At 49.8% G+C, this 24,316-nt stretch overlaps 1 protein-coding gene across 7 annotated transcripts; it reads right to left on the bottom strand.

Annotated features, from left to right (window-relative positions):
* Positions 1-4,549: 4,549 nt before the first annotated feature.
* On the bottom strand, positions 4,550-23,799 carry LOC120664061 (E3 UFM1-protein ligase 1 homolog). Of its 7 annotated transcripts, none has more exons than XM_039943053.1 (21): positions 23,438-23,797; positions 22,653-22,964; positions 21,970-22,236; positions 21,843-21,890; positions 21,452-21,517; positions 21,264-21,367; positions 20,774-20,867; positions 20,652-20,708; positions 18,318-18,756; positions 18,075-18,229; positions 17,565-17,630; positions 17,392-17,460; positions 17,040-17,129; positions 16,857-16,922; positions 15,979-16,025; positions 15,837-15,900; positions 10,733-10,810; positions 10,578-10,640; positions 7,222-7,397; positions 5,436-5,528; positions 4,550-4,926 (listed from the first exon to the last, which is right to left on the bottom strand). In XM_039943053.1, the coding sequence occupies exons 1-20, from the start codon at positions 23,609-23,611 to the stop codon at positions 5,471-5,473; spliced, it is 2,493 nt and encodes an 830-aa protein (XP_039798987.1). In that variant the 5' UTR covers positions 23,612-23,797; the 3' UTR covers positions 4,550-4,926; positions 5,436-5,470. The 7 variants fall into 7 exon arrangements, with proteins under 7 accessions (XP_039798987.1, XP_039798989.1, XP_039798990.1 ...); XM_039943055.1 differs by having other exon boundaries at positions 7,222-7,319; XM_039943056.1 differs by lacking the exon at positions 23,438-23,797 and adding an exon at positions 23,071-23,318.
* Positions 23,800-24,316: the final 517 nt, after the last annotated feature.

Genomic DNA, 24,316 nt, shown 5'->3' with positions numbered 1-24,316 from the left:
CTCAGCAAGTCCAACCACACCCACGGAGGGGGTTATAACAGAATAATATGCATAGGTAAATCAAGGATAAGGTTACGGTTTAATTTGCAGAAAAACGACATTTTATGCAGGGGTTTATTTTACGAAAAACCTTTTAGAAATCAGTTTTTGTAGTAACACAGAGTTCAGGTTTTAAAACTGCTACCGGACTCCCCGTCCGTCGTAGCACACGGCACAACTGCCGGAACCGATTCCAAAACAACTCACACCAGCCCATCCCAAAGAAACACTAGTTATGTGACCACACCATAACTCGCCCAATACCGAGGGCACGGACTATTCGAATAGATTCTTAACTCTGCAGAGGTGTGCAACTTTACCCACAAGTAGGATACCACAACTCGAACACCGTCGTGTCCGTGTAGATCCCAACATAGCCATTACCCACCATAGCTAATCCTGACTAGCCATCACGAGATGCACCAAGGGGTCATTGACCGTTCACTTAGGTATAACCGGGCATAAGTCACTCGGGGCTTATCCCTTTTCCTTAGTCACCCGTTGCTCTCAGCTCTCCTGATGGCTACCACACCAACTAGTGGGATTTATGCTACGCCGTTGCCCATTCAACGGTCGAGTGGTTTGCACGATTGTGGAGTTAGGTGAGATGACACACCAACTCGGTCCTTAGACGCGACAAGATGGATATCTCCCTTCTTTGCCCTGCCACACAGGCATAAGCACACCAATCGGCACATCGCACAGAAATGCCGTCCATCTCGCCCATACTCATCTTTCGAAAATCCACATTTTATCCCTTCCCACACGCACACATTTTCTTTATAAATCAAATAGTATTATGAGTAAAGTCCTAAGCATTCTAATATCGATTAACGTCCAAACAAAATCAGACATTAATCTAGGTGGTCAAGGAATGGTCATCACAAATCAAGGGGTGGCTATCCAACCGTGTTTTCATGCAAGTAAAACATATGCAATTTATAAAACAGGCCATTGGGTTGTGTTTATAAAAACTAGGACAGAAACATGCATCAAAGGATGGGATTGAACTTGCCGTCTTCAAAGCCTTCGGGGAAGTCTTGACCTTCGGGCTCGGGGTCGCGGAACGGGTCCTCGTTCACCTGCTCACAGCACTGCTCGTCAACGGGTTCTCCTTCGTTCACTCCGTGGTCTACAGCGCACACAAACAGGCACACAATCAAAACACAGAAAACAAAGATTTGTCGTCGAGCTCGAAACGGGAACACATGAAATATAGAGCATAGAGTATTATTTTTGGATGGTTTCTGAATGGTATGGCCACAACTGAGCTAGGAGAGGCGGGGTAAAATTTTAGGTTAATCCGGGGTCGTTAGGCACATAAAATGATAGGTCAGGGGAGCGTTTAGGCCCTAAACAGGGGTTCAGGGACCTAATTGTAATTAAAATTAAGTAAGCAAGGGCTTGGTTTATATTTTAGAAGTTTCTTGGGTTAATTAAAAAGGGTCAGGGTTTTATTTGTAATTAAGTTTATAAGGTGGGGGGTTTGTTTTGGAAATATAACAAAGGGTAAGGGTTTATTTGCAAAAGGGCTTAAAAGGGCGGGGTTCTCTTTACTGATTAAAGAAAAGTGGAGGGGGTTATGGGCAAAAACGCCCTTTCTTCCTCCTCCCCCCCGACGCAGAACAGGGGAGGGGTAGGGGCGCGCCGGCGGCGGCCGATTCGGCCGCCCTGGGCCTCGACGGCGGCCCGGGGTAGAGGGAAAAGGAGGTGGGGGCCCTGCGGGGTTGATTCCTGGCCTCACCTTGTGCCGGGGCGGCGCTCAGAGGCGGGGCGACGCGGGCCGGCGGCGGCGGCGCTACTGAAGCGGGGCGGCGGCGCTAGCGGAGCAAGGGGTAGCTAGGGCGGCGGCTGCGGCTCTTGGTGGGGGATGGGGCACTCGGGGACGCTCCGCGGCCCCTTTTATAGGCGGTTAAGGCGGTGGAGCGGGGAGCAGGGCGGCGGCGGCGTCAACGGCGGCGCTGTAGAAGGGTCGCCGGCGTCGTGCGCGCACAGGGCGGCGGCGTGCGCTGCGAGGCGGGACGTGACGCGTCGAGGAGGCGGCGACCGCGCGCAGGCGACGCTGTTCGGGTGTCAACGGCGGGCAGCAGCGGCGTGGCGTGTGCGGGCGCTCTGGTCGCGGCGCGGCCGCGTGCGTGGTGTGGGCGCGCGCACGGGCTAAGCAGGCGGGCGCACGGTCGGCGTGGTACGGCTGCGCGGCTGGCGTGGCGTGGCGTGTTCGTGCGCGCGTGCGCGCGCTCGGGCAGGCGGGGTGAGCGGGCACGCGTGGCGAGCGGCGCTCGGGGCCGGGCGTGCGTAGCAGGGCGCGCGCGTGAGGAAGACGGGCGGTGCTGGAGCGGCGTGCGGGCGGGGTCGGGCTGAGCGCAGCGGCGGCCGAGAGCGGGGCCCAAGGGTGGCGTGCCCCGGTGGAGGGCGCGGCCGGGTGGAGCAGGGGGCAGGAGGAGAGGGCGCGGGCCAGGCGCGCGCGGCAGAGAAGAAAGGAAGGGGGAAGAGAAGAGGGAAGGAGAGAGAAGAAAAAGAAAAGAAAAAGAAAAGAAGGGGAGAGAAATAAAGAGAGAGAGAGAGGGGGCGAGTGCGTCGGCGCTGATCGCGGCCGCGGTCGGCCACGCGTGTGTCGGCCGCGTGCGACGCGCAGGCCGAGGGCCAAACAGGGATGGGACAGCGGAGGATTTGGGTGCCGGCTCAGTTCCTCGGAGTATCGGGAAGTCAGGCGGAAGATGAAACAAGAAGGGATCGAGCTCAACGACAAAACAGGGATTAGCGCGTGATTTATTTTTGTTAGATTTTTGGGATGTTACAGGACCGGAGATTAATTTAACTAACTAGTGAATTAACACCTGAGTGTTACAGTGAGCTCCGCGAGAGGGCCCGGGCAGCGGCGGCGCCGTGGTGGCACGGTGTGCGTGCGGTTCGGATGTTCTGAGCGTGCTCATTCACAGCCAATGGAGGTTGTCCCATCCATTCCGCCCTGAAGCTGCAGAGGGTGGGATCGGAGAGCCTCCTCACCTCGACCCCCCATGCCATCCGATCCGACGGCGGGCCCTTATTCTGCAACGCCGCCGACGTTACGATATGATTGAGTGCTGGTGTGGCCGAGTGGGCGCTCGCCAGTCTGTGCAGTGGCCGTCGGAGAGGGGGAGGATTCTAGACTAGAGGCCGCCGGCCGGAGGGATTGCGTTGGAGCCTCTGTACAACGGCCAAACTGGCGAGCTGCGTGGTGGTTTTGCTGCCGGCCATGGGTTCGGCGGCGCCCCTCTGCCGCAGCTAGCGGCTCGTTCAAATTAGCTGGTGCTTGCCATTCATGAACGGCAAGGCAGCATCAGGATTTACTCAAGGGTGTTGTGCACCGTGCCCGCTGCCTTATACTAAGTTTTTGATCGAATTTGCTCTTCTAGTATTTTCTAGGAAAAGAATCTTGCATGCATGGGTATTAAATGAAATCTATTTCCAAAACCTCTTTATTAATAGGTGTAATTTTTTGCGACGAATTTAATAACAGTAATTAATCGATAATTGGTTACAGTGATGCTACAGTACTATCCTCTAGACACATGGTCAAAAACCTCCTTAGATTCGTTAGGATTCTTAGGGTAGAAGCTTTGGAGTTAATTTTATAAACTAGCTTTATTTAATACCTATAATTCGGTCAAAGTGTCTTTTAAGCATTCTAAGGATTCTAGGGAAGAAACCAAACGGAACCATTATTTCTTCGCCAGGAACCAATCATAACCTGAACTTGTACAGTTCAGTGATGCATCCACTAGCGTGCACTTCAACAACTGCATCAGTTGACTGAAGTTCCGGTCGGTGTTTCAGTGTGTCTCATTTGCAGGGCCAAGGAATCGCCCATGATGTTAACGATCCGGAAAATAACAGATATGAGTCTATGTCGAGAATAAAATAAAGGGAACGTATATAGTGCAAACTACAATTTTTATGAAAACCCGTACAAACCACTGCAAATTTTGTAAAATATTTTGTCCAAACTCACAAACGAAGTCGAGTTTGGACAAGATATTTTACAAGGTTGTGTATCATCATAACATCTACATGTGTGATTTTTTTGGTGAATTTAGACAATTTTTTTGCCATGATTTGCACGGATTTTTACGAAGTTGTGATTTGCACCAGATATGTTCTCTAAAAACCATAAAAAATCAATAGTTACAGTTTACATAAGTTATGAATTTTCGTTTTGGGGAAAAACTATGCCTTTTCGTTTTTTGGAAAAATAAAACCTATGCCTTTATGATAGCAAAATTATGCCACTGCTACCCGCCCAAAAAAAAATGCGACTGCAGATGCGTGCCTTTTCTTCGACTACTTCATCTGAGTGTTTCTGTTTCAGACTTAGCATAGCAGTACCAAAGCTGATCCGGACAGAAGTTTTTTTTAATTTGCCCATAACATAAGCCCTGACCAAGAACCCAAAGGATCCCGGACTAAAGTGACTGACCGTGCGGGCAATGGACGAAATGGTTTTCTCGGATCAGTCTCAAACTCATCTGGATTCACTAGTAAACAAGTCTTTTCTTTTACCACTAAATTTGATAGGAACATCCACTATATTCTGTATTACATGATAGCATAATTCTGTTGTCACTACAGAACCCCTGGAGTCCAGGTATGTAAACATTACTATAAATCATGATTTTTACAATCAGCGGGTCACTTTCCATTTTTTTGTCAGGTAGGGGCTTGCAAGAGCTGAGCACAAAGAAAGATTCAAAGCTGAGAATTGTTCTGTGTATGTACGCACCCAGCATACACGCGACTAGCTGCTCACTCTTTGGATGTGCCAAGGACCAGGGATTTCAGTTCCGGCATCAGCCTTTCTTCTAGATCTTCCTTCTTCTCTCGCATTCGGTCCGATGCGCAATCTTCTTCCTGCAGGGCAACATCACAGTACAAGCTCATGATTTTACTTCATTCCCATCCAACAAGATCGTTAAATTGTTCAAACATCATGCTCATGCATGAATAAACATGCAGAATAATGAATAGTTCACAGGCAGTCCATATATATATGGATCCACCTCCATAGCTTGCTAGGGGGCCACTTGTGTATGTGCGCATGGTCAATATTGTTCCTCAGTTCAGAAGTACCCCCCCACCCCCCCCCCACCCCCAAAAAAAATAAATGCAATTCTAGAGTTCAAAATTTGTCCCACAATAAATGTAACTTTGACCCACCTACCACAAAAGACAAGCAAATTTCCGGAAGGTTCTCACAAAAGACAACTAACACCTCATTCACTCACTACAAAAGACAGGGTATTTTGGTAATTTTACACCTAGCATTGGTTTGCGTGTTTGGTCCTAGAATTGCATTTATTTTGAGACGGAGGGAGTAGGAATAACTTGATACAAGTTTGCAGTTGTTTAAGTGGACTCACATCATCAGTAGCAGCAGCTTGTAGTGCTAAAAGTTTCACTGTAGTGCTGTGATAATCAGCCAGTACCTTGTAGGTTGAAGCTGGCAGCTTATCCTGCAGAATGGCAAAGAGTGGTACAATCACATATACAGATTATTGTTTTCATCAAAATTTAATATGAACATGATAAATACAGCATCACATAAGAAGTTCAAATATCCGGATTCTATAAAATGTTTCAAAGCTTAACCAACTGAACACTAGAAACAAGAACCTAACATGCCACAGGTAATTAAAGTATTTGTAGTGCTATTTCAATGGACTGTGGACATTGATGGTGATTCCAAACATTAAAAAATACAAACAAAAATTGAATTACATAAGACCAGCTAGAAGAATTTTTGAAAACAGGCAATTCCTGGCAACAGAGAGTGAATGCATGTTCACAGAGCCCTAACACTTGATCCTCATCTTCTAAACACGAAAGCGCGTCCGCGCGAGGGCCATTCCCTGGCACCACGTCGTGCCACGTCATCAAAAAAAATTGTGGTCGTCGATCCGGCGACCAATGGCCATCGGCTGGCCGAGCCCCTCCTACCCGCGGCCCGCTCGCCGACCGCCGCCGCACGCCGCGCCTCCCGCCGGCCACCATGCGCCCCTCCCCAGCTCCCTCCGCCGGCAGCGCTGCCCCTCCCCACCTCCCTCCCCGGAGCCGCGGAGCTGTGCGGCGCGGATGGGCCTCGCTGCGGCCAGCTCCCGGCAGAGGTGAGGCGGGTGGAGCAAGGGCAGGCGGCCGGCGAGCGCGCGGAGCAAGGGCGGACGGCGGCGTGGGGCCTCACGCGGGCGGCGGCGCGGCCTCGAGCTCGGCCACGGCGGGGACACGGCGAGGCCCTCGCGGTGCGCGGCGTGAAGGTGAAGCCCGAGGGGAGCCCCTTCAAGCGGCTGCTGCAGGTCGTCGTCGCCACGTTCCGGAAGAGGAAGGTGGACGTGCCGGAGGACGCCGGCTAGCTGTACCACAACAAGGAGCTCGACGCCCCCATCGCCGGGGCCACCGAGCGCGCTGCGAGCGAGCGGGTTCGGGTGCTGCTGATGGCCCCGCCCCTCGCTAGGCCATGCTGGCTGTGCTGCTCTCATGCTCCGAGGTATGCAATAGCATGCACTCCACCTGTTTGCTCAAATGCCTATGGGAGATGGAAATCAGATTGGCCAACCCAACGCCGCTAGCCTCCGCGCGGCTCACCGCAGCGCGGTGCCGGTAGCACCACCGCCTCCAACAGGTGCTGCCGGCTGCCATCCGGCCCTCCACGCCTTGCTGCGCGCGGGGCGAGATGGCGCGGCCGGGCCCTCGCGCGAGGCGGTGGCGATGTAGTGCGGGGCCGTCGCGCGCAGCGGCATTCATCGCTACCAGTAGCGCTTGCCGCTCGCGAGGCCGAGGTGGCAAATGCGGCATCGACCGTCAAGGAGCCGCGCGGGGCGAGACGGCGCAGGTGCAGAACGCGCTCTCCAAGTCCAATTTCTAAAGGGCGCCGATGCAGCAGGTGCCGCGTTCTCCGGAGGCGGCGGCGCCGGGTGCTCGGCAGGAGGAGAGCCCCCAGCCCTCGACGGCTTCAGAGAAGCGGCAGGTGCATGCACGCAGAGCTTGACACCCCTATCTAGCACGAGATCTACACCAATCTCTTTCTTCTGTTTCCTCCTGATAGACGCACATCCCTTTCCATGCCATGCGTTCCCCCGGAGTTGATGCGTAGATCTGATGAACATGTATGTGGTCATGCAGGGGGCGAAGACGGACAAGAACTTGAGGTACCTGCTGCAGAAGGTTCTGAAGCAGAGCGACGTCGGGAGCCTCGGCCGCATCGTATCTTGCTGCGCATGGGTTAAGAAATGCTGTCTATTCCATTGATGCTGCAGATGCAATAGATGGGTTGTTTGATGATCTGGTTCCCTGTCCTTTTCAGGTACATGATGCAACGCTCGATGCTTCTGTCACTTGCCAATGTTTTGCACTACTTATTAATTCAATTACTGTAATCTACTCAATTTTTCTGAACCTGTTATGGTCATTTCTACACATGATATCCATTCATAATAATATAAAGCCACAAATTATCATCACAAAATAGTTTGATGTTTACAGTATTTCTAAGAAAGAATTGGATGTTGCTAGAGCCACCAGCAGCTAGACAGTCCATTCCAAGTGCTCTAACACCTAGGTTCACCACACTTTCTATGCCGTAGAGATGAAGGCCCGTTAATTCAATGAGACCTAATTCTATCATCATGACATGTACTTTAGGCCTAAGAGATTGGACAAAATAAGTCCTTTCATGAAGAAAAACTGAAGAATTATGACACTGAAATCAAATTCCATGAGGCAGGTAAAGGACAAATGAAAAAATCATCTGAATTTCCCATAGCTCCACAAATTTCCACGGATCAAGGTTAGACATCTCTTTGGATTATCACTGGCTGATCCAGTAGGTCCATACTGATCTATCCATGCTAATTCAAAGTGTAGTGAATGGTGATTAGCACATGTGTAGTACTCCTATATAGACTGAACATTCCAGTTGAGCAACAGAGCAGGATTAGTTGATTCAGTAATACTGATATGTTTTCATCATGTTATTAAAATCTTTCATATCGAATATGAGCATTTCACCATGCGCTTCTATCTTGCAGAATACATAATTGGATATTGTTTATCAGTATTATCTCTTATTGCTTGACAGCAATCTTCAGACGGTACTGTGATATCCCCAACAAAATTGTATAGAAATAATTGATGTCATGGTTTAGAAGAAATATTCACCTCACTATTTCAGGAATTCTAGAATAACTATTTCATACACTAGAAGACTAGCCGTCTTCAATCAATATTCAGTATTCGGTATTCCTATCGCCATGCAAAAGAAATGGTAACCATATGTTAAATATTAGATTCTAGGAGAATAATTGCAGGAGTACATATATTGTACCATGTCTTGTAATCAACAAAATTTGCGATGTTTAAAAAGAAAAAGCATATTACTTTTGCAAAGAAGACAGAACTGCTGATAAGATGCTAACTTCCACAAAAAGGTTGTTCATTTGAATCGTGACAAGAAAATATAAAATGCAAAACAAAAATTCTTGCAGTGATGAAACTGTAAATGGGCTACATGTATACTATGTAGCGGTGTAGCCATTTATAATATGTAGAAGATTGGGGATTGAAAAGATCGCTTTGTGTGGATTTCAGCTGGACTTCTTATATATTAATACCTCGAACACGCTCATCTCAACACCGACAAACTCAAAAACAATATAATTTTAAGATTATAGGTTAGTTTATGCATGATAGGCCATGTTTGGTTTCGCGTCCGTGTCGAGATTGAGCAAAACAATCAAGAAAAATCCACCTAACGGTTGGCGGCGAACGCCCATTCTGCAGTGCAAAAGGAACGTAGCCAGACGATTTCGAAATGGCATCCTCGGAGCCACGTTGGCTCAAACGCGGCCGAGCATTCGCAGATATGGGAAACAAACAAGCCCTTCGTACACTCTTAAGATATATTCAACAAAATTTCTAAAATGCTCTACCTCTGTGAGAATAAAAAAAATATCCTAATTTAAACCAATCTAATTGATGGACTATGGATAAAAGCCCCCACCCCTCCCACTATAACACCTGGGTTTTATGGTCGGGTTGGCTAGGTGGGGCGCGCTAACATGGTATCAGAGCCGAGGTCCTGGGTTCGAACCCACCCGGCCACGCATTTCCGCTGCGCGATTTCCCCTGCGCCTCTCGTGTGTTGAGACCTGCTGCGGGCTACGCCGGGCACTAGAACCTGCTGCGGGCTACGCCGGGCTCGCACGCCGTAGGGGGAATGGACTATGGATAAAAGCCCCCACCCCTCCCACTATAACACCTGGGTTTTATGGTTGGGTTGGCTAGGTGGGGCGCGCTAACACTAATTATTTAGTCATACCCCATACCTAAGCTGTATATTAGTCAATACTGCTCCCTTTAATCTTAATTGAAAGGCATTGCTAAATTTTCAAATACAACTTTAACCATTCATCTTCATCTAAAAATTAGTGCAAATAAATATAAATATTAGTCATATTTATATCATCCCAATGATAAATAGTATCTAAAAATACTTATATAAATTCTCTGCATAATGGCAGTAGTCAAAGATTTATCTAAAAAATCAAGGACAATATACATTTAACAATCGAGGGACAGAAACTCAGAGTTGGCATCAACAAAATGCATGGTTGCTAATTCAAATATAATTGCTCAAATAGAGGAAAAAGAAAAGAAAATCTTATTGCATCTCCGTTTCTGCTTCCCGTAATTCTAGCCTTTTGTGATCTCGCTGAGACGCTGATAATTTACACAGCCTGAACTATGGCCCTGTTTGGTTTCACCAGTAGCACAAGTAGCACAAACTTTGACCAATAATTAGAGGTACTAAATAAAGGCAGATTATAAAACTAACTCCACAACCCCTGCGCTACTTCGCGAGACGAATCTAATGAGGCCTTTGACCGTACGATTAGAGAATGGTTATTGTGGCATCACTGTAGCCAATCATCAGTTAACTACCGTCATTAGATTCGTCGCGCAAAGTTGCACCCATCCGCGAAAAGATTTTACAAATAAACTTCATTTAGTGCTCCATGCATGAAAGATTTTTTTTTTGTAGCGCGAGTAGCGCGATGAAACCAAACAAGGCCTATATATCCCAACACAATGGCCATGCGCGGCAAGGCCGCGTGCAATTTCTAGTTTATGAACTATGAGCTGAAATACATGTGCCTGCAGCCTTATGAACTTGTCTACTGTGGGAACTGACCCTTCCTCCATGTGCTCTCGTGCAAACACAGGAAGGAACCAGTTGTCTAGCAACTACTACCAATGAGGTAATTTTTTACCTCATTTGTTCATGAGTAAACAAAGCTAGATGAGTACAAAATTAAGAAAGAAGTTTATCATTACAAGATGTGGGACAAAATTCTTCAGGAAGCCAAATGACAAATATGCAGACCAATGTGTCAAGCCATTACATCATGAATCTACCATCTGTAATTACTATTGCTAAAAAAGATCATATTCTACCAGAACTGCATGAAGAGTATCTAAAAAACAATGGAAGTCGGAGTAATTGTAGTTACCTTCAGCAGTGCAATAACAGCACCGACAGCCCTTCCTGGTGCCTGAAGAGCCTTATTATATGCCTACAAATATTACAAGAGGACGCAACTCGGATCAATATAAATAGAATGATGATTCAAGAAATAAAAAGAAGAAAAGATATAGTGAAACAAACCTGCAGAAAAAGTAAAGCAACAACTTTTGGAAGAAAGGAAACAGGATCACTCTCTGAAGAAACTTGTGCTGTCAAGTCCTTCATTAAATATATCAGTTAAGGTGTCAAATAATTAGCTATTGAAATTCGGAAATAAAAATAATTAAGACGTCAGGCAAATACCAATTTTTTTTGAAATAATAGGCAAATACCAAATTTCTGAGTAATAATGTACACATTCCTCATTGTAGGAGAGAATAATGCTTGTATTCCTCCAACCCTAGAAGGGTGGGTATATATAATACCTATACATGAGCCTCTGTACACATGGGCTCAATATACTCCAACACCCCCCGTAGTCTGAACTACCGGCGCAGCGGTGTTCAAGACTGGACAACAAGAAAACTAACACCCCCCGCAGTCTGAACTACCGACGCAGCGGTGTTCAAGACTGGACAAGAAGAGAGTACAAATAGAGTACAAAGGGCAAATACCCCCCCCCGCAGCCACAACTAGCCACCGGCTACGTTGAGGCTGGATCGAAACTCCGAGAAGGTCGAGGAGGGCAGCCCCTCTGTGAAGATGTCAGCAAACTGGGAGGTAGTCGGAACATGGAGTACCCGAACATCGCCGATTGCGACTCTGTCGCGCACGAAGTGTAGGTCGATCTCCACGTGCTTCGTCCGCTGATGCTGGACGGGGTTGGTGGAGAGATACACGGCGCTGACGTTGTCACAGTAGACGAGCGTGCTCTTGGCGAGCGGGCTGTGGAGCTCCGCCAAGAGCTGTCGTAGCCAGGACGCCTCCGCTACGCCGTTAGCGACAGCCCGGTACTCCGCCTCGGCACTGGAGCGGTGGACAACCGGCTGCCGCTTGGACGACCAGGAGACCAGGTTGCCGCCCAGGAAGATGGCGTAGCCGGAAGTGGAGCGACGAGTGTCCGGGCAGCCAGCCCAGTCAGCGTCGGTGTAGACCACCAGCTCAGCAGAGGACGAGCGGTGAAGTACCAGGCCGAGGTCCACAGTGCCACGGACGTAGCGGAGGAGACGCTTCAGTGCAGCAAGTTGTGACTCCCGGGGATCATACATATGGAGGCAGACCTGCTGGACAGCGTAGGTGAGGTCCAGCCTGGTGAAGGTGAGGTACTGCAAAGCACCAGCCAGACTCCGGTAGGCAGTAGGATCAGCCACCAGATCACCCAGATCAGCGGACAGCTTCGCCTGAGTGTCGACAGAAGTGGAGCAGGGCTTGCAATCAGTCATCCCAGCTCGCTCCAGGATATCGAGTGCGTCCTGCCGCTGGTGCAGGACAAGACCAAACGGGCGAGGCTCAACAGTGACGCCCAAGAAGTGGTGGAGCTGACCGAGATCCTTCATAGCAAACTCCTGCTGCAGAGAGGAGATGACACTCTGAAGCAACCGCTGACTAGAGGCTGTGAGCACAATGTCATCAACGTAGAGCAGCAGATAGGAAGTCTCATCCCCACGGCGGTAGACGAAGAGAGACGTGTTAGACTTGGCCTCGGTGAATCCCAATGTCATCAAGAACGTGGCGAACCGAGAGTACCAAGCCCGAGGAGCCTGCTTCAGTCCATAGAGAGACTTGTTGAGCCGACAGACCATATCCGGACGACTCGAATCCACAAATCCCGCTGGCTGAGAGCAGTAGACAGTCTCTGACAGAGTGCCGTGAATAAACGCATTCTTCACGTCCAGTTGGTGCACAGGCCAAGAGCGCGAGAGCGCAAGCGAGAGGACCGTGCGCAGCGTAGCGGGCTTCACGACTGGGCTGAAGATCTCATCATAGTCCACACCAGGCCGCTGAGTGAACCCCCGAAGAACCTAGCGAGCCTGGTAGCGCTCCAGTGTGCCATCAGTCCGACGCTTATGCGTCCAGATCCACTTGCCAGTCACCACATTGCAACCAGACAGACGCGGCACGAGGTCCCACGTCTGGTTGGCAAGAAGAGCCGCGTACTCTTCTTCCATCGCGCGACGCCAGTGAGGATCCGCCAAGGCGTCGCGGACAGAGGAGGGTACCGGAGAGACCCGCGGCTCTCCCTCGGTGGCGGAGAGAGTCGCGGCCTGAGACGCCATCCGCCGAGTCACCATGGGATGGATATGCCGAGGATCCCGATGGATGACTGGCGGGTGGTACACCTCCGGCTCGGCTCGAGAGGGAGCCGGAGGAGGCGGCAGCGGCGACGGCTCCGGTGTCGGCGACGCAGGAGCCTCCGGAGCAGGAGGCGGCATCGGTGTCGGCGCCGAACGACGCCGGTACACCTGCACCGGTTCAGCGTACCGCTGCGGCGCCGGTGTCGGCGCCGAGCGACGCCGGTATACCTGCACCGGCTGAGCGTACCGTGCAGGTGCAGGGGAAGGCACCGGGGCCGCGCGTGGCGCGACTGCGAGCACCGGGGCAGCGCTCGGCGCAGCGGGAATCACCGGGAACGGTGCCGGTGTACCGGGAAAACCTGCAGGAAAAGGACAGACAGGAAAAGGTGGCTGAACCACCGGGTCAGTCGGAAACAGAGACTCCAGCTCGGGGTCAGGAGAAGGTGTGGAGGAGGTGGAGTAGGAGAAATCCGACTCGTCAAAGACCACGTGTCGAGAGATCAGGACGCGGTGAGTGGTGAGGTCAAAGCATCGGTACCCCTTGTGGTCAGGGGAGTAACTAAGAAACACACACCGAGTCGAGCGGGGCGCCAGCTTGTGATAAGCAGTGGCGGAGGTGTTAGGGTAACACACACCCGAAGACCCGAAGGTGGTCGTAGCGAGAAGGGGTACCGAAAAGAGCGTGGTGTGGAGTGGGAGAAGGAGAAGCAGTGGACGGAAAACGGTTGAGCAAGTAGGTGGCGGTGTGGAGGCTCTCAACTCAGAAGCGCGGGGGCAGAGAGGCCTGGATCAGAAGAGTGCGCACGACGTCGTTCGTCGTGCGAATCATCCGCAAAGCCTTGCCGTTCTGAGGAGAGGTATACGAACAAGATATACGCAGCTGAACACCCCGAGAGAGGAAGAAAGAACGGGAGGTGGAGTTGTCGAACTCTCGCCCGTTGTCACACTAGACGGCCTTAACGGTGAGGCCTAACTGATTGGACACCCAGGCAAAGAAGTGGAGGAGGGTGGGGAAGATCTCAGACTTGGCGCGCAAAGGAAACGTCCAAAAGTAGTGCGAGAAGTCGTTGACCACCACCAGGTAATACTTATAACCAGAAAGGCTAAGTACAAGAGAGGTCTACAGGTCACAGTGAACAAGGTCAAATGCATGCGTCGCATGCGAAGAAGAAAAAGGAAGCCGAACATGATGACCGAGCTGGCACGCATGGCAGAGGGGCTCAGCAGGAGCCCTAGTACCAGGAACATCGGTACTACGACTGAGTTGAGCCAGAACGTCGCGGCCAGGGTGACCAAGATGGCGGTGCCAGGTGGTGAAAGACGGCGTCGCGGCAAAAGCGGCAGACCAAGACGGCCAGGGCGAAGAAGAAGGCGAGAGTGGTGCAGCGGAAAAAGGAAGGCGAAGGGTGTAAAGGGGCCCCGTGCTGTCACACCGGAGTAGTGGACGTCGGGAGGCCGAATCCTTTACAGTGAGGCCAGAAGAATCAAACTCGATGGAACAAGAATTATCAGCTATAAACTGACGAATGGAAAGAAGGTTATGAATCATCTGAGTAGCAACAAGGACATTGGGAAGACGAAAAGAGCCAGGAGCAGAACTCACGGCGGTGACAGGAAGGCAAGACCCGTCACCAACCATGATGGAAGGACAAGAGGGGTGTGGGGGTCGGACAGAAGATAGGATACCGGCATGTGGGGTGGTGTGGAAGGAGGCACCCGAGTCGGCGATCCACTCGGTGCAGACCGGCGGCGTCCACCCCATGGCGCTGAAGGACTGCGCCAGTGCGGCCTGGTCCCACCCCCCAGGCCAGGTCGGCTGCTGTTTGGGTGGAACGGGCGGTGTCCAGAACGGCGCGAACAGGGGAGCAGCAGCGGCGAGCATGGCCGCCGGGTGGGGCTGAGGACGAGGGCCCGCGACGGCCTGGACCTGCGCGGCGTGCGCGGCGGGCGCGACGGCGGCCACAAAGGCAGTGGCGGCGGCCAGGTCTGCGGGCGCGACGGCCTGAGCCTGCGCGGCGGGCGCGATGGCGGCGTGCGCGGCGGTGAGGGAGGCAGCAGCTTCGGCGGCGCGGCCCGCGCCCTAGAGTGGAGGAGGCGCCTAGGTAGCGGCCTGGAACAGAGGAGGGGTGCCCGCGCCGGAGGCCCACGCGCCCACGGGAAGGGCCCTGGCGCCGACGGCAGTAGGGGCTGCAGCGGCAGCAGCAGGGGCGGCGGCATCAGCCGCAGGCACCAGAGGGGCCGCGCCCGCAACAGGGACGGCCTGAGCGGCGGCGGCGGCGTCGGTGGGCCCTCCCGCGCCCGCGGCAGGGACGGCCTGGGCGGCGGCGGCGGCTGCAGCCCCGTCCTGGGCCCCGTCCGCACCTGCGCCCGCGCCAGGGCCAGCCTGGGCGGCAAGCGCGGCGGCAGGGCGGCCCCATGCGGCGGCGGGAGCCGGAGCAGAGGAGGGGAGGGCGCCGGCCGCTCCAGCGGCAGATTCGGCGGCGGCGGCCCCGGGGGCGGCGGATCCGGCAGCCCCCAGGCCCTTGCCGGCGGCGGCGGCCCTGTCCTGCTCGGGATCGAGCAGGGCCAGGGAGGCAGCGGGCCTGGTAGGCCGAGCGGGCCATGGTGCCGGCGCAGAGAGAGGGGAAGGGAAGAGAGGGAGGGGAAAGAGGAGAGGGGGGAGGAGGGGATGGCGGCCGGCCATGGTGGCCGGCGGCAGCGGCGGTGGGCTGGAGGGTGGAGAGGAGAGAGAGGAAACCTAGGCTAAAGATACTATGTAGGAGAGAATAATGCTTGTATTCCTCCAACCCTAGAAGGGTGGGTATATATAATACCTATACATGGGCCTCTATACACATGGGCTCAATATACTCCAACACTCATGAATTTGCAGATCAAATGGGATGGATGTGGTTTAGGGCATGATATGCCAAAATTTAGAAACCTGTTCTTGGATTTGATTACAAAGAACCAACTGGTTCATGCCAGTTCTTTGAACCCTGTTGCGGAGTCCAGGAAGCCAAAGAACATACCTTGCGATAGGAATGCAGCATTGTCCTCTCTAATCTTTTATCAAGCTTCTTAAATGTCAAGCCACTGCTTCCCAAAAAAAATGAATAAACCCTTTGATAATTAAGAAAAATGTGGGTTACAGTTGCAAACATTAAACATTACCTTTCCTCCAGTATATCTCTTAAGGCATCCATAAATGAATTGAATCTCTGCCACAAATTATTCATTTTGGTTAGAAAGTAACATAAATTCCAGCTCATATTTTAAGCAGCTTCATTTATACATCAAGACATGGCAGTTTGCAATCAGTGTGAAACAATAGAACTACACTTACATGCTTGGAAATGTTTATATTTGGTGAAGTAACCGTATATGACATTTTAGTCGTTAGGTACGCTAAACTTCTCATAAGCATGATCTCATAAAATCTAAAATCATGCTTTGAATTAGACAAGAACAAATTTCAAAACTTATCTTTAAGTATGGACATTTTTCTGGATACTGTTTTCATATTTATTCTACTTTATTCTACCTCACTGGTATAATATCAGGACATTTTAAAGGATATAGGCACAATACAAGCAACTAAGGATTCACTAGTGTATTCTACGAAATGGGGATATGGCATCTTGAAAGTATGGCGCAGAACCATATGGGAGGGGTGAACTGACACAAACCTAGTATCCAGTTAGCGCATAGAAGGTAAAACCTAGTAGGCTAGTGTTCTTAAGAAACTTTTCGCTCAAGTGGAGGGCCAATACCCTGTTTGGCCTCCAGGCTCTACCACTAAAGAACATCTTAACAATGCAGAAGCTTTACTGAAGAATTTGTAAAGATATAGCTTCATTGCTTCAAGAATTTTTTGCTCATGTTAATTGTCCAAATCCTATCCATACCACAACTGATAGGTGCTACCGTGTAACTGCTAACACAATACTAGAATTTTTTTAGCTGTTACATATTACAGAAGATGTAAAAGAAATACAAAATTCAGGACTTCACGAAATATGCCAAATTGTATTTCATAATCAAAGTTAAACCTTTCCCTCCAGTGCTTCAATTAAAGCTTGAGCCTTCAATGATAATGCACCAGGAAGATCCTTTACCTGATGAATTATTTTTGCATTTACAACAGAGAGTAACCAAATGAAGTTTTCATTCAGGACTGATGCAGGAAGCGCTACAAGACACATGGCAGCAAAACTTAAATAGGTCAACTATACCAGAGAGGTTCTGTCAGCAGTGCTCAATTGAACGTGCTCGTCTTCGCTATCCTCAACCTCCATTCCATTCTTCAATTTTCTGTCCTTATCCTATTGGTAGTTCGGTGCAAAGTATATGCAATGGTCAGGGAACTAACTCTAAAGAACCTTAGAATGATTCAAAGCTGAAATGGAAGCTAAAAATAGTTACATTTCTCTAGTTCATCAAACAATAAAACCCTTCAAAAGGCAGAGTAAAACAGCTAGAACAGCATAAACTATGGACACAAAACCATAATATGGCAACAAAATATTCGTAAATAACAATCTTGCTGAAAAAATATGTGTGCATGAGCAGGAGTATAAAGATTACCAATGTAATCAAAACTTTGTCAACTATTGGAGTGCCCATACTTTTTAGCAGATGCTTGTGTAGGATACCCTGCAACCAAGGAAAAAATGATAATCAAAAGGACCATAAGTTAAATGCTCACAACTAATTGAGAAGCAAGCAATCTTGTGAGAATGATGCCTATGGCAGCTTACGGAAGTAGCCGGATCATCCTCAAATACATCCAAAGCTTTTTCATAGAGTTGCATATCCAGGACAGCCTGATCACAGCAGACAAAGAATTACACTAAAAAAGCAGATAAAGAATATACGAAAATATCATTGAAATGGTCACATGACATAAAATCATTGAAATGGTCACATGACATAAAAGGGTGCAGAAAAGCAATTTATAAATTAGAATAGAGAAGCAATGACAAATCATGAGGCAAAACATATATTGAATAAGATCAACAATTCCAAGACAGCTACCTAGGAATAGTGTTACATGGACACGGGTGCTGGTGTCGGTGTCCGACTCGGGTGCGGGTGTCCGATTCGTTAGAATTTTCGGGGACACGGCAAATAACACTTGGAATCCGACACGGGTGCGGGGTATCCGACTCGGCAAAAAAATTAAGACACGGGTGTCCGGGTAACACAGCCTAGGAAACCAAAGCAGGGACAGTACAAAATGAAACCGATGGGATGAATGAGCTGATTACCTCATCTATCTGCTTCTGCAGATTATCAAGCAAGCGTCGCCTCCTTTCAGCATTTCCTGACAGCATAGTGTTCCGTTTCTTCATCCATGAGTCAACAAGCATTGGCCTCAGGTGAGAAGACAACAATTTAAGGGGGGCATTTGAGTCATCAGAGCCTAATATTCATTTAAACAATTAGAAAATCTTTTAGAATCACTTCAAGTCAACAGAAACTATCATCTAAATATTGATCTAATTCCTAACCTCCCAGCTCCTCTAATTCTGGAGCAACAGCCAAAACCTTCTGCTCTATCAATTCATCAGGAAAGATATTTGTACTCTCTTTCATTTTCTCTGAAGCTTTTTTACCACCGTGTTTTACATCGCCAGATGAACCAACATCCTTGTTTTTCCTATGAGCTTTCTTTCCCTTAACAGGAATACTTTCTTCGTTGTCGTCATCCTTTTCAAGTGAACCACCTTTGGCAGACCCTGTCCCTTTCCCCCTTTTCTTCTTTGACCCTCTGTCTGATGAAACACCAGTACTGCCAGCATCATTATCACCAAGAACTTTTGTTTCTGAGTACTGACCAGATCCTGTTTTGTGCTCACTACACAGATTCATATTCACAGGCCTTCCTTGACCAACACTATGTCCAATACCAAAAGAGTCCATATCTTTCTCAAGTCGATCAAAAATACCCTGATATTGTTCATAAAAGTAGGTGTTAGAGTATATTAGGCAACTCCAGATATGATAGTTTAGGATTGATGTAATCCCGTGATAGCCTTTCTTATCTCTAGGGGAGGTGCCTTGCCCTCCAAGTCTTGTACTCCTATATATACCGCCCAAGGAGCTCATTGCAATACATCGACCGCATTATACGCATCCTACCTTTCCTACATGGCATCAGACGCCTAGGTTACGAGATCCTGACCCTAGCCGCGCCGCCGCTTCCGCTGCACCCGCACGCCCCCCGGGGAGATCGAGATTGATCTCCGCCGGGGGCAGCGCCCTCCTAGGATGCGCCGCGGATCCCTCTGATCTGCGCCGCCGTCGTCGTCAAGCACAGCAGAAGGACCTACCTCTTCCCAGGCGGCGCCGCTCGACGTCCCCGTCGGGTACCACATCGCCATGGGGGCGCCACTGGGCCTGCATGCCTCAGCGTCGTCCTCCCTCTCGGCTCCGCATCCGGATCCGCCCGCCCCTCCCGCGCATCAGGCCAGGCGCCCCGACTCCTACCAGCACCGCCGCACCGCTGCCATGAGCGCGAGTGCGTGGCTGCGGAGGACCACCGCGGGGACGCCAGGCCACTGCGCCATCGAGGCCGGCGGGCCACCGCACCGCCGATCGACGTCGCCGCCGGGCCGCAGCGCCCAGGGGCTTCGCCCCTCCCGCCTTCCATCGCCGGCTCTCTCCTCCGCGCAGTCAAGCCTGCGTCCCCTTCGTCCTCAGCGCCGCTTCCGCCGCCGCCTTGGGCGCGAGGATGCGACTGCAAGGGCGGCCCGGGGGCCGCCGGTCCACCCCGTAGCTAGAGCAGAGGCCGCTCGGGTCTCGCCCCCTCTGTTTTTGCCCCTTCCTTTGTCCTCTGGCCAACAGGCGGATGAGGATAAGGTTTGGGGGGCATTACTTGGTGCACCCGAGATTGTACCCGCAGGTTCGTCTTGATGCTGCTGCTGATTTTCCCTTTTTCCGATCTAAGATCGGTTTGCGTCGCCCTGCCGTTCGTCTTCGATCCATCGTCGACCCTCCCGAAGGACGAGGTTGTTGCGCCCTCTAGGCTGCAGCGACGACGTTCGTGATCAAGCCACCTTACCGGTGTCGCCGCCTTTTCAGGCGGTGGCGCCACTCGCCGCCGGTCTTCGTCAAGCAGGCGCTCGATCCGCCTCCGCACCTCCAGCCGTTCTCGCGCGGACATCGCCGCCGATGTTCCTGAAGGAAGACGTCGTCGCCACCCCTGATCTGAGCGCGACACTTGCTGCAACCTGCGTCGTCGCCACCCCTGTCCTGAGCGTGACCTAAGTCGCAAACCGCGCCGTCTACCATCGTCATCCGCCGCACCGTCCTGCTGCTGTCTTCGGCAAGAAGCTGCTGAGTTTGCGTACTCGAGCATCTCGACGACGCTTCGACCCGCGCCCCCTCCACGGCTTCGACCACGTTCACCTCGACCTCGGCTACTACGGCACTAAAGGGCTATCATCTGCATGAGTCTCCAGTCAAAGCTTTCGCACCGACGTTCCGACTGCAGGGGGATACGTCTCCATTGTTCTCCAGTCTGACCGTTCGTGTTGCTACCGCTACGATTGCGGGGGGGATGTTAGAGTATATTAGGCAACTCCAGATATGGTAGTTTAGGATTGATGTAATCCCATGATAGCCTTCCTTATCTCTAGGGGAGGTGTCTTGCCCTCCAAGTCTTGTACTCCTATATATACCGCCCAAGGGGCTCATTGCAATACATCGACCGCATTATACGCATCCTACCTTTCCAACAGTAGGGACATTACATTAATTCAGAAATTGTAATGGCATAAAATACAAAGAGCATACAACTGCAAGAAAGGTTATTGCAAGATCATGAAGCCTTGAGGACTCACCTTAATAAACACGTTACTAAAGACACATGATTCTCCAAATAACACTGCTTTAGAAGACTGCAAAAGAAACATGTTTGGTCATCATGAGAAATCTACAACTAGTACTACTTAAAGGCACCCACCTTGATAGCCTTCTGCAGGGATGGACAGATGGACAAAATTCTGGTTGCATCAGGGCCAGTAATATATGAGGGAAGAACCGAAAGAGAATCAATCCTGAAACCACAAAAGTAGTTGGCATAGCAGCAAACCAGTGAAATTGCATGCACCTAGGAAAATGCTGCAAAAGATATAATCGTGCTACTCAAAATTGTCTATACAGTCCCAGCTGTTTCCATGAACATAACTGTTAATTACTGCAAAGTGTGAACTAAATTTACTGTATAATTTGTTTCTGTAGCTCGTTATCATTTGAACAGTTTACATCCTTTGATCCTCTGCTATGATGAAATATATCAAAGCATTTTTGTAATCAACACCATGTGCATAGGGATAGAATCAAAGAGAACTGAGAGGCTTAATATTTTTTCTCATATGTGCATAGTTAGGTGCTTGTAGTAGATAGAAGTGAAAAATCACAATTAACTTTTGAGATATGAAACTTATCAATACCAGTGTCCATTATCAATTGCATCACCAACAGCAGTATCGAGCATGTCAACCACAGAAGGATGAACAAAAACAGCATCCAGTGCAATACCATCTGGATATCGGGCCTACAGTAAATAATTAGATAAACACTTAAACGGTATATGCAAATAAAGATGCCTGGGACAGAAAGTGCACATCAACTCAAGTACCTCCAGGTACTGTTTAGGCTGAGGGATTGCAAGTTTCTGAAGCACGTCATACCCAATATAAGAGTTCTGTACAAAAAAATGAACAAGTCAATACAAAGAGAGATGATGCACGACAATATGCAGAGTACGTGATATAAATAAAGTTGATTGTGTTAAATACTAGACATAGAGATTTGAGTAGTACTAACAAGAAACCACCAGTGTGTGGCAGGTGGGCATGCATGGGTGATTGTGCATGTAAATGCAGAAATACCACACACACATAGTTTAGGTCGTGTCTAGGTTCCTACACATTTTGTTCTGTGAAGTCTGGTTGTGCCACTAGCTCAACTAACTGATCTAACATATAATGAAATTTAGGAAGTAAAATGTAAGTTACAAATATCTCAACCTGTGAGAAAAAAGCATCAACACTCTCCTTTTGAGCATGGGCAAAAACCTAAAAGAGAAGAGAAACGCAAGAATGTTAAACACAGTTTAAGAATCAAGAATATCAAGTAAACAATTGCAGATCTTACAGCTGGTGTCCACTGCCCTCCAGCGCGGATTGATCCCAGTACAGCACCTTCTTTTAGCAAACCATTGAAAATGGACTGGAAGAATGAACCTTCCACAGAAACTCCACTAGCACCATGCATCTCTTGAAGCTGTTGCTGTAAGGAGTTCCAAACAGATGGCAAGTTTGTTGGGACTGTTGTACCCCTTGCCGCACCACGGACCATGGCAGTAATTCGTGAGACATAAGCTGGAGTATATAGCTGTCCACCTTCTAGCCTTCCTTTCACCTGGAAGGAGGGCAATAATAATAGCATAACATATATGCAAAAGTTTTTAAAAAAAAAAAATTGGCATACATGTAAAATTTGAAAATGGTGTAGCATATTGCAACGGGGAGATTCAATTATCTTATAGTCAAATTTAGAACATGGGGAAATTGACTAAACGTTCTGATGCTAAGCATCAGATTTGGGAAGACAAATGCCAATGACCCGTGAAATGAAGCAACAGAAATAGCAGAGACTAAACACATACAGTACTGCCTGAAAGCATGTTATTGTTCTTCTAAGTTCTAAGAGCTGATCCATTTAAAGCAGCTAATACATAATTTTTTAAATCGCAGATTGTATCAAGATTGTTAGATTCAAATTACTGAACAGCGGCAAATGAACTACAGCTACAAGAAAAACCATGAGAAGCTTACAATAGTTCCAAGCCGAGGCTCGAGGATACTGATAACAAGCTCTGATCCAATATGCAGCTGAGCAGCAATCTCAGCCAAGGCAATCTGGCTGCGCTCCTGCAGCTTTTCATTTATCTCTTCTGTCACAGTGTTCCAGTAAGATTGTGACATGATCTCACCATTTATCAACATTAGAGTGGGATCGTCTGAGACAACCTTCTGTGATTGCCTCTCGACATGGTAAAGATCTACACCCAGGGTATCTGATAGGTCAACTAGGGATGCGCGGCCTTGCTTCTTGATCTCCATCTTAATCTCATGCTTCAAATGGTCCTGCCACGCCATAGATGACCATATCAGCTAAAAACAATGAATTGTCAATCGAGCGGGTGCTTTGAACTAAACTGGAGAAGATTAATATTCAGCAAGGAGTCTTAACCTGCTAGAGACATCCAAATATGCTACTTGATAGGAATTTCTTATGCCTGCTATCCCAGTCAAAATATGCCAGAGAATAAATCTTCCTTGTGAACGCTACAACCAATCTACGGGTTTGCTCCATATCACTCAATGCCCAATCGAAAACACCAATTCACCTGAACAAGTTCTCATGGGCTTCACTGCTTTGGAAACTACTTGGCTATAAACCGAGGAAGTGGAGAGTAAAGGAATCCTCCCTTGGCGCCACGGTTCAAATCGTTAACCCCCAAATCTCAGACTAGGTTATTTACTCCCCCCAAATTAGAGGTTAATGGTTGAGGTAAATCTGATTCCAACGAGACAGATGAGGGCGGCGGAGGACGTACGGATGTGATGTACTCCTTCCCGGAGGTGGTGTGGAGGAGTTCGAAATCAATGATGCCGCGCTCCTGCAGCTTCTGCACCAGCTCTACCACGTTCCGCTCGGATAGCCGCACGCTCGACCGCGCGCTCTGCGCCGCCTCCAGCTGCCGCTGCAGCTCCAAAAGCTCCGGGTCCATCTCCTTCCCCCTCTGTTCGCGGTGAGTGCAAGGTGTGATGTCGGCGCACTGGCGCAGCCTCGCCGGAGACGCGGGGAAGACGAAAGAGAGAACGAGCGAGAGAGAAGGGACGGCGGCGGGTGCCGATTCCGAAGAACGACGAGATCGAACTGCGGGGCCGGGAGAAATGCTGGCTGGCAAGTGGGCCCTTCCGGAAGACGGCTGCGTTGCTGACGAAGCTATTATGTTTGGTGTTTGCATTCCGAGATCGAAAGCGGAGTTACAGCTTTACGTGATCCCAAGAAAAATAAATAAGTACGAAATATTTTTATTGCAAATAAAATATCAATTTAATTGGGTGATTAAGAATCTCTACAACTAATAAGTTCAAGATGGTGATGTTACGTCGCTTCCATCTGTTGCCCCCTCGGCGTTTTGTCCCTCCCGCCTGAATCGTTACCCTTAAGGTCGGGATTACTGCTCACACGATCCAGTCCGCACTCGGTTCATCGCGCCTCTGCCACCGCCTCAAACCGACGCCACCGTCCTTGCTGCGCCGCGCTCACACGATCCCTTCCGCATACCTCGCCACGCCCACCTCGCGCTGCCGCCGCCTCGGACCGAGGCCACCATCCTCGCTGCGCCGCCGAACAGAGTCACCAGTGTCCCACGATCAATCCAGCGCCGCCACCACGATCTCTCTGACAGCACGACCCAGTTTTGTTG

This window comes from Panicum virgatum, chromosome 3N, assembly GCF_016808335.1.
Source record: "Panicum virgatum strain AP13 chromosome 3N, P.virgatum_v5, whole genome shotgun sequence".
NCBI classification, from domain to species: Eukaryota; Viridiplantae; Streptophyta; class Magnoliopsida; order Poales; family Poaceae; genus Panicum; species Panicum virgatum.
The sequence above is the reverse complement of the archived record's forward strand: the minus strand, read 5'-3'. Positions and strand labels throughout refer to the sequence as shown.

What these genes read in the sequence shown, in the direction of transcription:
- LOC120664061 (XM_039943053.1), bottom strand. Translation starts at nt 23,611, where the DNA reads ATGGACCCGGAGCTTTTGGAGCTGCAGCGGCAGCTGGAGGCGGCGCAG. An exon ending in ACAAAGTTTTGATTACATTG is followed by an intron (nt 17,130 to 17,391) that starts GTAATCTTTATA and finishes AACTACCAATAG; the next exon opens with GATAAGGACAGAAAATTGAA. An exon ending in TTGAAGCACTGGAGGGAAAG is followed by an intron (nt 16,026 to 16,856) that starts GTTTAACTTTGA and finishes AATTTGTGGCAG; the next exon opens with AGATTCAATTCATTTATGGA.